Here is a 12618-nt window from a genome sequence, read left to right as displayed (position 1 = left end):
ATTAAATACACAGCATTGTACTATAATATCACATATTCTTAACTTATTGTAATGCTATTCTCAGTTAAATAGTTTGCTGTCATTGGGCAAAGACTACAGTTCATCAACAATATATGGATCCTTCATACGGGCCGCCATTGGGTTGCCAAACACAGAGTGCCTGCTATCTACCAATCTCTGATCAAATTCTTCTTGTTCGAGATCTCTTACTTTCAGGTCATTATCGTCTGCCTGTGCTTGAGCTAATTTGAGATTATGAGCTCTTTCCTTAGTCTCCTGGGCTAACCAGTTCAAAAAGTTAGTAGGCAATTTTAGCTTTGGATCCTCTGACTTCAGGGCGTGCATTGCATTGAAAAATGTCCTCTTGTGTAGCTCATCAAGTCCCATCTCTGAATCCGTCAGAACATTAGTGATTCTGTCAATCCAACCGGACGCACCCTTTATGTTGGAATAATCCAGTGTTATAAGCTCCAGAACCTTGATCTTTATATCCGAAGGAACATCAGACTCTGTATAGAGCTTATCAAGAATATCTTTATAGTCTTCTTCAAAGCGGAAGTCACGGTTGAACGGTATGAGCTCCAGCAATATCGACAAATAGCGCTTCAATAACGGATATTTCAGGGGATTACCCGAGCCTTGCTTCAATGCGTTTCCTATATACAAATCAAACACCTGAGAGACAAAAAGTGGGTGCTGATCCCAAATCAACCGCTTTACAGGAGGATTATTCCTTAGCGTTCCTAAGATAAGTCTGCTTGCCAGTTCTCGTACTTTGAAAGACGCATCTGCGTTGTTACCTACAAGCAACTTGTTGAAGTGCTGTTCCACAAGGTCGTACCCTTTCTCGTAGTCATGCGAATCCTCCAGGTGCTCTTCCAGCCAGTCAATATCGACTTCTGCATTGGGCAGCTGAACGCCATCACCAGTCACGGAACCAGCCGCACTCACATGATTACTCCCGCCAGCAACCACGCTAGCGTACGCTATACCGTTAGCTCCCGGCGGACTAGCTGTGTTCACCTTGTTGGCGTCTCCCTGCTGTGAACTGGCAAAAACCATAACAGTAGCAATAAATATAAGTATCACACGTGACCAAACCTTTGCCACCATTAGCTGTTGATACTGATAGAATGAGGTGTGTGTGTGTGTGTGTGTATGTGAAGGTCTTTAGCCTGTATCTGCTCCGGCTATTCTAACTCTTGCTCAGCTTAACAATATTGCTGCAAAATAAAAAGTTGTGTACTCAATATCCCTCGCACAACGGTGTATTATTATTGCATAGTAAGGGAACAACTCAAAGCATCGAGAGACACCAGAGCGTGTAGAAAGGCACGATGTTCACTTTTTCAGTAAAGCAGCTGGACAAGTGCCGTCGCAAAACTTTACCCGGACCACTTTACATCTCACGATATACTAGATAAGGCACGTGAACAAGGGAGAGGAAGTATACGTACAACAATACAACAGTCACAAAAGTGAGTGCAACCTCTAACACCCAGACACCTGCTGTCCTTGCGTGAAGATGAACGCGATCGGCCAAAGGGTTCTTGCCGCACTTCGCACTTCGCACTTCGCACTTCGCACTTCGCACTCCGCGCGCCCTGGCCACCCGGTACAGAGGTACGTGGTGGCAGATTCTTGGCAAAGTGGAAAACGTAGTGGACGTGGTGGACGCGGCGGACGTCGGGGTGGGCGGAAGACCACATCGATGTTGGAGTGGAATTACCAGCAGGGGGGGCTCCTTGTGGGGGTACTACCACCACTCTGCCACCCTCCACCTAGCTCAGCCCAGACTACCAGCCCAGCTCAGCCTAGACTACCAGCCCAGCTCAGCCCAGAATACCAGCCCAGCTCTGCCTAGACTACCAGCCCAGTCCTTAGGCTCAGCAAAATGAGACCAGCGGGGGCCAGCGGACAGATGCCTCTATCTCCCCCCCCTCCTTCTCCCCCCACCACCACATCCTCACTAGCCGGGTAATCCGTACTACAGCACTCTTCCGGCCAGCGATCCACGCAACTGCCTGAGCGACTCGCAACTCGAAGACCTTGCTACGTGCATCTCTGTGTGGTCCTCAGGTGAAGGACTGAAACTTCCATCCTACTCAGAGGTACCCGCACAAACAGTGCCCTTTCCTGCTTTCTCTCACCGCAAAGGGCCTGAAACTTTTTCCAAATTTTCCAAAATTTTCAAATTTTTTTTCTTTCTGAAAATTCCAAAACTTTTTTTCACTTTCGTTGTGCTATCGATTGAGGACACAGACACACAACATACACTGGGAAGACACTGACCAGGCATAGGAACACACTGGTATGACCTATCCTGGGCGTTCCTATTGGTGTAATAATAGGCTTCCTATGTTATATTTGATATATAAGAAATAAACCATTTTCTTTTGTAGTACTTCTTGATACAAGACCAACAGAAACTAACGCTACTATCACACAATGTCTCAAGCCACTGGTGCCAAGTCCAAGAGAGTTTTCAAGACCCACTCCTACAGAGGTGTTGACCTAGAGAAGTTGTTGGAGATGTCCACTGAGGACTTCATCAAGATGACCCCAGCTAGAGTTAGAAGAAAGTTCTCTCGTGGTGTCTCCGGTAAGCCAAACGGTTTCATGAAGAAGTTGAGAGCCGCCAAGTTGGCCTGCCCAGAAAACGAGAAGCCAGCTGTTGTCAAGACCCACTTGAGAAACATGATCATCGTCCCAGAAATGATCGGTTCTGTTGTCGGTATCTACAACGGTAAGGTTTTCAACCAAGTTGAAATCAGACCAGAAATGTTGGGCCACTACTTGGGTGAATTCTCCATCACATACACTCCAGTTAGACACGGTAGAGCTGGTGCCACCACCTCCCGTTTCATCCCATTGAGATAAGTTACCTGATTTTAATCAAAAAAATCTAATACTACATTAAAATATAACCAACTGAAGAACCTTTTTTCTATGATATTGCAAAACATACTGGGATCTGTATTTTGAGCTCTTTGTCTGTAGAGCAAATGGAATAACTTGAAATATTCACGCATAGAGAGCATCTCCTATTTTCCGATTTGCGAGACCTCGATTTTTGACCCTATAATATCAATGGTTTTGATCAATCTTTTTTCCTTATTTGAAATTGAACAGGGTAAGCAAATACCAATCCTTCAAAACAATTGGTATTAATTCGACAGACGGAAATTATTCAAGAAAGACATCGCTTAAATTTAACCAGTAAGCATCTAATCCTTCCGCTTCTATTTTATGATATTTTATGAGAATTCACTATTTGTGAGATATTACGCAATTGAGAACACTCAGAAAATTCATATGAAAATGGGAGGGGTTTTTCTTATTTCTTTTACGTCCCTTATCTCTGGGTATCTTAATCGTTGGCCACTTTCGAGGTTCTTGACTATGAAGTCTCTGTGTCTATGTTTCATTTTACTCCACATTTCAAAAAGCCCAATTTACTTCCCAAAATTTTGTACCATCGCCAAGGTTTCTACAACTGGTTTATTTTTTTTTTAAAATCTTTTTCTATCTCATGTCTCTTAACATTTACAAAAACCAAAATACATCAATACAATAAAAATAGTCCTTACATTATCTTTTACAACCCCCATATATTAGATATATATACTCACATATTATATCGATATTATAATATTAAGAAGTTCTAATCATTAAGATCACTCGCGCAATATTGTGCAGCACAGCTAACAGTTACACCTGCACATGTAGCCCGGATGATTATATCCTTTAGATTTGTCTTATACCACCCGCTCACAGAAATTGTCGTAGAGCATCATCTTCTGTATGCCCATATTTTGCAAAAATCTGAAAATTTTTTGGAAAACCGCGATGCTCATCGCAAAATCCAAAAGCTTCACAATAGCTACAGAGCACTGATCCTCCTGTACAAATGCTATATCATTTCTGGCTATTATTATAATTGCTTAACCTCATAAATTTCAGATTGTATTCTATCTGATCGTAAGTTTATACTGGACGTTACAAAGAGCAAGCAGCCAGCCTTAATACATATTTGGAACCAGTACAAACAATATGAACTTATTCCCAGAAACAGTGGCTACTGACGACAAAGTCAGTCAGTTGTTCAAGACTTCGAATGCGCTAGATAAGAAGGCCACTCCCTTGATCAAAGTTCAAAAGATTGAAGTCATCAAGAAGACTGACAAAGACGCTGATGGCGACGAAAAGATGGAGGATGCCGCAAGTGATGATGCGAAAGTTAAGAAACCATCTAAGAAGAAGTTAGCCAAGAAGAACAAAGAAACAAAGACTCCTGAACAAGTACCTGAAGAGCCAGAAAAACTTGTTGAAGAAGGCAAAGAATCAAAGAAATCTACAAAGGAAGATGAGATCGAGAAGGCCTCTAGAACTATCTTTGTCGGTAACTTGTCCAACGAAGTTATTATTTCAAAGAGCACCTACAAGTTGTTCCAAAAACTATTTAACAATATAGATGATGATGACGAAAACAAGAAACTACCAATTCAAAGTATAAGATTCAGATCTGTCTCTTTTGAAGACGCTTTACCTAGAAAGGTTGCCTTTGTTCAACAAAAATTGCACAAATCAAGAGCATCTGTGAATGCTTACATCGTCTATAAAGAACAATCACCGCTATTGAATAAGTTGATTAAAAGGCTAAACGGTCAGGTTTTTAGTAATCGTCACTTAAGAGTGGATTCAATTACACACCCAGCACCACATGACAAGCAAAGATCTGTCTTTGTTGGTAACCTTGACTTTGAAGAAGATGAGGAGAGTCTGTGGAAACATTTTGGTGCTTGTGGCTCTATAGAGTATGTTAGAATTGTTAGAGACCCAAAGACGAACATGGGTAAAGGTTTTGCTTATGTGCAGTTCAATGAGTTACAAAGTGTTAGTAAAGCACTACTTCTAAATGAGAAGCCGATGATTTCTCAAAACGAGCATTTAAAGAAGAGAAAGCTACGTGTAACGAGGTGTAAGAATATTAGGAAGGTAGAACCAACATTGAAATCTGGTAAATACATGACTGATGGCCAAAAGACTAAATTAGGTAGAGCAAAGAAGATATTGAACAAAGCCGAAAGATCAAAACTATTGAAGGAACTTACCGTTGAAGGTATCAGAGCCACAAAAGATGATAGCAAACCAGTTTTGAAGAAAGGTAAGAAGGAAAGATCAAAAACTGGCAGAGTTACTAAGAGATCACAGGCATTTAAGAAGTCACAACAAAAAAAATAATACTGTTCGATATAACAAAACGGGATTATGGATTTCATTTCAGGCAAATACGCTCATAACTAAGTTCTTTAAAATGATCTATAATAGAATTTTAGTATTCTCTAATTGTAAATTATAAAATAAAATCGTAAGGCATTTTCAGAGCATAAAAATACTGTTTACTTTAATTAATTCACATAATAAAAGTTCATGATAATATAGCTTTTTTAAAGGAATATGCATAACAAAATAATACTAGCAACTAAGGTGGATTAACAGATTACTAATAACCAACCAGTATCACAGAATCTCAAATTCTGTAAACAAAGGAATATGATCACTTGGGTGATTCTCGTTTGGTAGACCAAATTGATTCAAAGCTGCAAGCTCATGAGATACTTCTCTACCAGATAGTATACGTCTCAATTTGAAGTCTGTGTCGTGGTACCATATGTAATCAAAAATACCCTTCAGTTTTCCTGAATAACATGTGTGAGTAAATAACTCTTCTGGTACATCATCATAGACACAATGTTCTAAATAAGGCTTCATAGGATTTATAACATTCAGATTATCATGACTAACAATTTGACCCTTTAAGAAATTTATAACTAATGAGTCTGATGTTGAGTTTAAATCTCCAGTGAATAAAATTTTAATCTTGTCATCAGTTACATTCTCTAAACCGACTAAATGTTTTTCAATTATTCTAGCCAGTTCTCTCATAATGATCATACATTGAGTTAACTTCACATCATCGTATTTCCAATACAGATGTGTATTTATAACGACAAAAACATTACCGGTTTCTTTATGTTTTAATGATACGAATAAAGCCACTTGATTTTTTGATTTTAGGATTTGGAGCAAACTTTGCTCACCGACTTGATTACCGGCCCCATCAGTCAATGTAACTGGCTTTTTTTCGAGATACTCTAATTCATTATTACTGAAAACACCAAGTAATTGATTAAGATATATTCCAGACCTGGAAATGAACTCAAATTTGTCCAGATTGTAAAATATGCCAACACCGTCCATTTGCTCAACTGGTCTCTTCCAATATTGCGGCGGGGTTTTGGCAATATAGTTTGACCCGTAGTTCATGTTAGTTTGAAGAGCTTTCTTCCAAAAGTTACTATAATCTTCTGATGTAAGCTCCTGGAGACACATAATGTCAGCTCTATACTTATCTAGCAACTCCTGTTCGAGGAGTTTATGTCTATAGTTCCAATCCTTATATTTCTCAGGCACATACGTATACACCTGAGGCCACATGTATGAGGGTGACAAAAGGTTGTAACTTAGTAACGTAAACAATGGTTTTGCACTGTTCTTTAAAACGTTTGCACCAATTGGTATAAATTGTCTTGCGAGCATGTCGAAGCTTTAATTAGACCTCTCTTCTATCGCTTATTTTAAGCGTTTATCACACAGTGCTTCCTCTACAGCTGTATTCCACTGTGAATATGATCTTTTTCTAATACCTCTACCAGGAAGATATGCTTCAGCTAGCAGTATTTGTGGTATAGCAAGCGATATCAAATCCCTAGGTGCTGGGACTTCTACCAACGTTCTTGGAAAAACCCTCCGGTCAAATAGACTAGGTAGTGTTACTCAACGTATGAGCGTTAAAACAGTTAAGCTATTTCTCAGGGTGAGCAGCTGATAAATACGTTGTCGATCAACGCAATTAAAACCGCAAATAGTTGGATCGAGAGTACTCTTTTGTTATTATGGTAGAACCGTAAATCAATCTGAAATTTTTTGGCATACCGTTATCTGTGAGTCTGTCTGGGCATCGGATGATGCTGATTTAAAATGCGATGAGCTAATAGTCAAGATGAATCATAACAGTGAATACCATGAATCTTAACGGTTCCTTAGCTTCAGCAGATTATAAAAAGCATTCGAATACTCATTGAAGGCTGTCATGGTACCAAGAAAGCGTACTAGAAGGTACTTGGAAGTAGATGTGGAAGGAAATCCAGCAGAAGGTGTTGTCCAATCAAAGTATTTCAAAAAGGAAGAAACTGTTACAGTCAAGCATGAGCCTGTAAGTGACTACAAAGACTTTGTTGATGAAGTGGATATTGAATGGATCAAGAGCTTGGATACGCAGGCGTTTTTTGATTATATTGATGATCGAACAAGTGAGGATCCACAACGATGGTTAAAACCCCTTGATGAAGATTCTCTTGGGCTAAAACCTCTGGAAATAGCTAAGCTACCCAAGAGTTTTATTCCAATTTATAATCGCGTTAGACTAATGAGGGCACAGCTGAAGACACCAGTTGATAAAGTTGGTTGTGCATTAATGCCTATATTCATTGCGGAGAACTGTGGGCTGCATAAAGAACAAATACTTCCGAAAAACTATAGATTTCAACTGCTAATCGCAGTGATGTTATCATCACAGACCAAGGATGAGATCACGGCAGAAGCCATGCTTAATATCATGAGATACTGCCTCAATGAGCTCCATGATCCCAATGGGATGACGTTGGAATCTGTCTTAATGATGGATGAATCAATAATTGATGAGAAAATAAAATCTGTTGGTTTTCATAGAAGGAAGGCAACTTATATATATAAAAGTGTTCGCATGCTGCGCGATAATTTTGATTCTGATGTACCGACAAATGTCAATGATATGCTAAGTCTGCCTGGTGTCGGGCCTAAGATGACATACCTTGCCTTACAGCGAGCTTGGGGTAAGATGGATGGGATTTGTGTAGATGTACATGTTGATAGACTTTGCAAGATGTGGAGATGGGTGGATGCAAAAAAATGCAAGACACCTGACCATACCAGAAAGGCATTGCAAACATGGCTCCCTAAATGTTTATGGTACGAAATTAATACTGTGCTAGTTGGTTTCGGTCAAGTAATATGCATGGCTCGCGGCAAAAGATGTGATATTTGTTTAGCCAATGATATTTGTAATGCTAGAGATAGAAAGCTTCTCTCGAAACTTCAATTTGAAGAGGATATAGACGAAGCTTTTTGGAAACTAAGCAAAACCACAAGAGGGAATTTTGATGAATATATTCTGTACTTGAAAAAGAAACTCAAAAGCGACAAGTACCCCATCAAAGCCGAAGGTCCTTGAACTATGAATACATAAACATGTAAGTAACCACTCCCTTCTATCTTGTTCAGCATACGCAACTGGTGCTCTTGCACACTGACCTTTAGTAGCATATGGAGTAGCTCAAGGTGCAATAGAAATTAAATCCATTAATATTTAAATATATCCTCTTTTCGATATAAATTAATTAAATACCGTTCATTAATATGTACGAAGCTCTGTTAGAGCCCCAAAGTTATATTTCCATGAATACGATCTATCATGTTAATTTGAAACTCCGATGTTCTGAGTGCCTAATTGATCAGCAACTGACACTTTTCCAAATTTTCATTGGCAAAGTATTTTACATCTACATCGCTATCGCCTTGTAATTTCTTGAAAGAAGGTAACATTTTTTCTTCGAAAATTTCTTTCAAATTCTTTGTTTTATTATTTTTCAAATTTTCACAGATAACCGTGTAGGCTTTAGCCACATTGAATCTTATATTAGGCACCTTATCATCAGAAAGCTTAACAATATATGGAAGAATATGCTCCAAGGTAATATCACTACTTACAGCTGAAGTTAGCTCCCTCAACGCCGATAAAACAGTAAACCTGTAAATAAAATTTTCTAATGTCTCTGCGTCAACTGTTAACAACTTAGTTAGAATTTCATCTCTGCACCAGTCGGATCCGAAAAACTCAGTTAATTTAGTTAAAATTTTAACAGTGGCGTTTCTGATGGCATAAACAGGATCCCATAACAAAGTCATGCACAGGTCTATTAACTGCTCATCAAAGAAAGATTTGCCAAGTTGTTCACCAATTACTGGTAAGTAGTCAATTATAGCCATTCTTACTCTCCAATTGATATCTTTGGCTAGCTCATTTATTGCAGGTATCAGTGATTCAGAAAGTATTTTAGTATCCACAACCTTATTTATATTTTTCAAACTAGCAATTATATTCAACCTTACGTCAGGGAACTCATCTTTTAACATGTTGAGAACAATTGGAAGCAAGTTTTCAGTAACACTCTCCTTTGGAAGTAATGAGGACATACCAGTTATACTTTGCGCCAAGGAAGCTCTCACAGTCTCATTTTCATCGATACTCAGAGTGTATATAGCTGGAATAATTTTTGCTTCAATTATTGAGGCATCTTTAATGTGCTTGGAAAATCCACTAACATGGCCAGCAATAGCTTTCCTAACATCACCTTCATTGTCCTCGCACAAACTTAGGAAAGGTTCAAGAAGATGATCAACAACTTTGTCTAGTTGAGAAATCTCATCTGCCAAATCCTCGAATTTCTCAGCTACCATGTATCTTACTCTCCATGCCTCATCCTTTGCAAGCTTCAAGGCATATGCCAACAACGCCTCAGTATGACTAGAGTCCCCTTTTGCGTTGAAAAATTTAAGAATGGCAATTAATGATTCGACAGCAAGAAACTTAACTGAGTCTTGATTATCAGTAATAACTTTCTTGAACATCTCGGATACGTATTCCCAATCGTCTTCACATGAAAGACCGGGATTTTCTCGTAGTTGGTCAATAATGGATGGTAAGTTTCTTGCTGCAGCTCTCCTGACCATAGGTGTGTCATCTTGTATCAATTGTGAGTATAAAGCCAGTAAATTTTTTCTCAATGTATCATCCTTGACCCTACTTATCACAACTTTGAAAAGACCACATGCAGAAACTTTTGATGAGAACCAGTCAGCGTTGGCCAACCTGTCCAGTAAAGGAACATAGTCATGTAGTAATTGCTCAATTGTCATGTCTTTGACAACTTTATTCAAAGATGCTAGGGCTTTTTCTCTTACCAATGTCTCCTCTGTAGCTGCAAGTATTTCCAATGTAGGAAATAAGACATTAATATATTGACTACCGCCTACTAAAGGAACGAATTTCCCTAATTCCTCAGCCAAGACGGCGAAGACCTCATCCTCGTCATCTTGGGCCACTTCAGTAAGAAAAGGAATCAATTCCTCCCTAGTTCTTTCTGGACCTAGAGCAATGGCTATGGTATCCAACTTTTTCATGGCCTCAACCCTATTAGCAATATCATCGTGCTTCAACTCATCCATCAACAAGGCTAGTGGGTGCAGATCCCCTTCATTTCCGTTCTGATTATCGGCCATCCTTTCTGATCAAAAATGCAGTTTCCTAACTAACAGTTGGTATAATTTCCTCTAAGCAACTGAATCCTGTCAGCTTATCTCTTTCTTGTACCAAATAAGAGGTCTATAGCAAATCAAAGTCTTCCAGCACACCTGTCGAATAGGGTTACAAACGTCACGCTTTCTTTCGGGTATGTGTCTACTTGACTTCCTTCACGCGTGGTATATACAGAAAATGTCACCTTTTATTACTTTCAGTACTTGACCCTGTCCCTATTAAATCCAACAATGCAAGAAACATCCTCAGTTTATGTAGATGTGGTTCAATTGTTTGTTCGAGATTAGAGAACTGGTGTTCGAACTGAAACCTGGCAAAAGGTGCCTTTGCGGATTTCACAACTAACAAAACTTCTTGAGAAAAATAACAAGCAAAATATACTTCGTTATATATGATATATATGATGTAGAATATAAAGTTTACCTACTTCTGTAGAGTCATGTACATGGAGTTGCATTTAACCATCCAATATATTTGCCAATCCATTGTCAAAGGTAATTACAGTGATTAATATTTTTATTTGAAGCTAATAAAGGGTACTGTGACATGGTTATTATAGTCGATCTATAGGCTGGATAGCAAGCGTAGGATTTCAACTATGGCAGGTTTTAATTGAGATAATGTTGAAGGGATCTCTCCAAACCATTTTGTAATCATTCTATACCTTTTAACCAGTAAGATAACCGCTACAACTAGCACCAATGAGAGCTGTTTCATGTTTTTATAAATCCATTTTTGGGTGGTTAAAGCTTTTAACCATTTTTGGGGAATGTGACTCGTAATAGAGCTGAATGCTCCCTTAGATAATGCCAAGTTATCCATCTTTATTTGATCTCGAACCTCGTCAGACGGCGTGGGTATTGCTTGTAACACTTTTGTACTCTCTCTAAGACTCTTTCGAGAAGATGACTTCTTTTTCTCTACCGAATCCTTCTTTTGTTCCAACTTAGCCAATATAATCTGACTAAGTGGCTTTTCGTCAAGCACTGTCTCATCAAAGACACTCTTTAATTGCAATACTTTGTCACAAAGATCCTCATATAATTTTGGTGATTTTTTCTTGCCCTCTAGCTGTATCTGGACATCAAATAGATATAATTCTGCAAGCATCAACATTTCCACATTATATTGCCTCCTACTCTCGTTTGTCCGTTTCTTGACATGAAATCCAATATCATGGATCAATGCATCTTTCTCATCAGCTATTATTTGATAACGTTCATCTCTACTTCCTCTCATTAGCCCGATAGCTCTAATTATATTACCATGGAGTTTTGTAATTAACGCCAAGGCAGATGCAGCTGGGGAATTGCGTCGTACAAATTCTAGAATCTCACTATAAATAAACAGCTGTATGATCTTGTTTTGCAAAGATATACCTAGAGTTGCCAAGTCTGATACCCTAGAGCATGCATTAATGAATAACTCCACGCTGTCCATGTTCTGAAAAATCTGGGATTCATTTAGCAAGCCACAGCTCAGCATAGCTTCCAAACACTGCTTAGGCTCTCCCTTGATAAATAAATCTAAACAATTGTAGTACTCATCGCTGGTATTATCATCATTTTGATAGGGACTCATAGCAGGCTCATCACTAAAATCATCATCATCCAGCAGATTCTGAACTGTGGTCATGGTAGATTCTGGCAAAACGTTAGACATGTTCACCGTATCTTCCTTTAACTGCATCTGTAATTCTGGTAACTAACTGATTATATCCTTACCGATATCAAATTGAGTCATTGCATATACACATTGTATGACATTTAAAGCTGTATTTAACCTTATTTTTTAAAGGCCAGTAACCCCGATGTTCGGAAAACCCAACTTTAAACCGACGAGCAGTTGGTAAGGAAGAACCTGATAAAAAACCTCGAGGATATGCTACTACTTCAAATTAGTATTTGTGGTAACAACTGTTGTTGCGTTACTTCTCATAACAAATTAGTTAGTCATTAGTATTAAAATCATGCAATATAAACGGTATTATGTAAAAAATTATGTGAATAAAAAAACTAAAATTCAATAACAAAAGCAATTCAACTAAATGCAAATTTAAAGTTGTTAAACAAGGTCAATACAGCAAAAAAAAAAAAAATTGAATGAAAACTTCAATTAAATATATCCAAACCTCGAAA

General features: G+C 38.5%; 7 protein-coding genes across 7 annotated transcripts; 3 read left to right on the top strand and 4 right to left on the bottom strand.

Annotated features, from left to right (window-relative positions):
- Positions 1-93: 93 nt before the first annotated feature.
- On the bottom strand, positions 94-1113 carry SIL1 (Sil1p; the record flags this gene model as incomplete). The annotated part of the gene is made up of 1 exon (XM_446021.1): positions 94-1113. The coding sequence occupies one exon, from the start codon at positions 1111-1113 to the stop codon at positions 94-96; it is 1020 nt and encodes a 339-aa protein (XP_446021.1).
- Positions 1114-2448: 1335 nt separating this feature from the next.
- On the top strand, positions 2449-2880 carry RPS15 (40S ribosomal protein uS19; the record flags this gene model as incomplete). The annotated part of the gene is made up of 1 exon (XM_446019.1): positions 2449-2880. One exon carries the CDS (start codon positions 2449-2451, stop codon positions 2878-2880), a length of 432 nt encoding a protein of 143 aa, XP_446019.1.
- A 1173-nt stretch (positions 2881-4053) lies between these two features.
- On the top strand, positions 4054-5244 carry NOP12 (rRNA-processing protein NOP12; the record flags this gene model as incomplete). The annotated part of the gene is made up of 1 exon (XM_446018.1): positions 4054-5244. The coding sequence occupies one exon, from the start codon at positions 4054-4056 to the stop codon at positions 5242-5244; it is 1191 nt and encodes a 396-aa protein (XP_446018.1).
- A 279-nt stretch (positions 5245-5523) lies between these two features.
- NGL1 (RNA exonuclease) lies at positions 5524-6603 on the bottom strand (the record flags this gene model as incomplete). Its single annotated transcript, XM_446017.1, has 1 exon — positions 5524-6603. One exon carries the CDS (start codon positions 6601-6603, stop codon positions 5524-5526), a length of 1080 nt encoding a protein of 359 aa, XP_446017.1.
- Positions 6604-7156: 553 nt separating this feature from the next.
- NTG2 (bifunctional N-glycosylase/AP lyase NTG2) lies at positions 7157-8335 on the top strand (the record flags this gene model as incomplete). The annotated part of the gene is made up of 1 exon (XM_446016.1): positions 7157-8335. One exon carries the CDS (start codon positions 7157-7159, stop codon positions 8333-8335), a length of 1179 nt encoding a protein of 392 aa, XP_446016.1.
- Positions 8336-8607: 272 nt separating this feature from the next.
- Positions 8608-10443, bottom strand: TPD3 (HEAT repeat domain-containing protein; the record flags this gene model as incomplete). Its single annotated transcript, XM_446015.1, has 1 exon — positions 8608-10443. The coding sequence occupies one exon, from the start codon at positions 10441-10443 to the stop codon at positions 8608-8610; it is 1836 nt and encodes a 611-aa protein (XP_446015.1).
- Positions 10444-11044: 601 nt separating this feature from the next.
- On the bottom strand, positions 11045-12169 carry PEX15 (Pex15p; the record flags this gene model as incomplete). Its single annotated transcript, XM_446014.1, has 1 exon — positions 11045-12169. One exon carries the CDS (start codon positions 12167-12169, stop codon positions 11045-11047), a length of 1125 nt encoding a protein of 374 aa, XP_446014.1.
- Between the last annotated feature and the right edge of the window lie 449 nt (positions 12170-12618).

The sequence above is a fragment of the Nakaseomyces glabratus genome, chromosome F, assembly GCF_010111755.1.
Source record: "Nakaseomyces glabratus chromosome F, complete sequence".
NCBI classification, from domain to species: Eukaryota; Fungi; Ascomycota; class Saccharomycetes; order Saccharomycetales; family Saccharomycetaceae; genus Nakaseomyces; species Nakaseomyces glabratus.
Note: the sequence above shows the minus strand (reverse complement) of the source record. Positions and strands in the feature narration are given on the sequence as shown.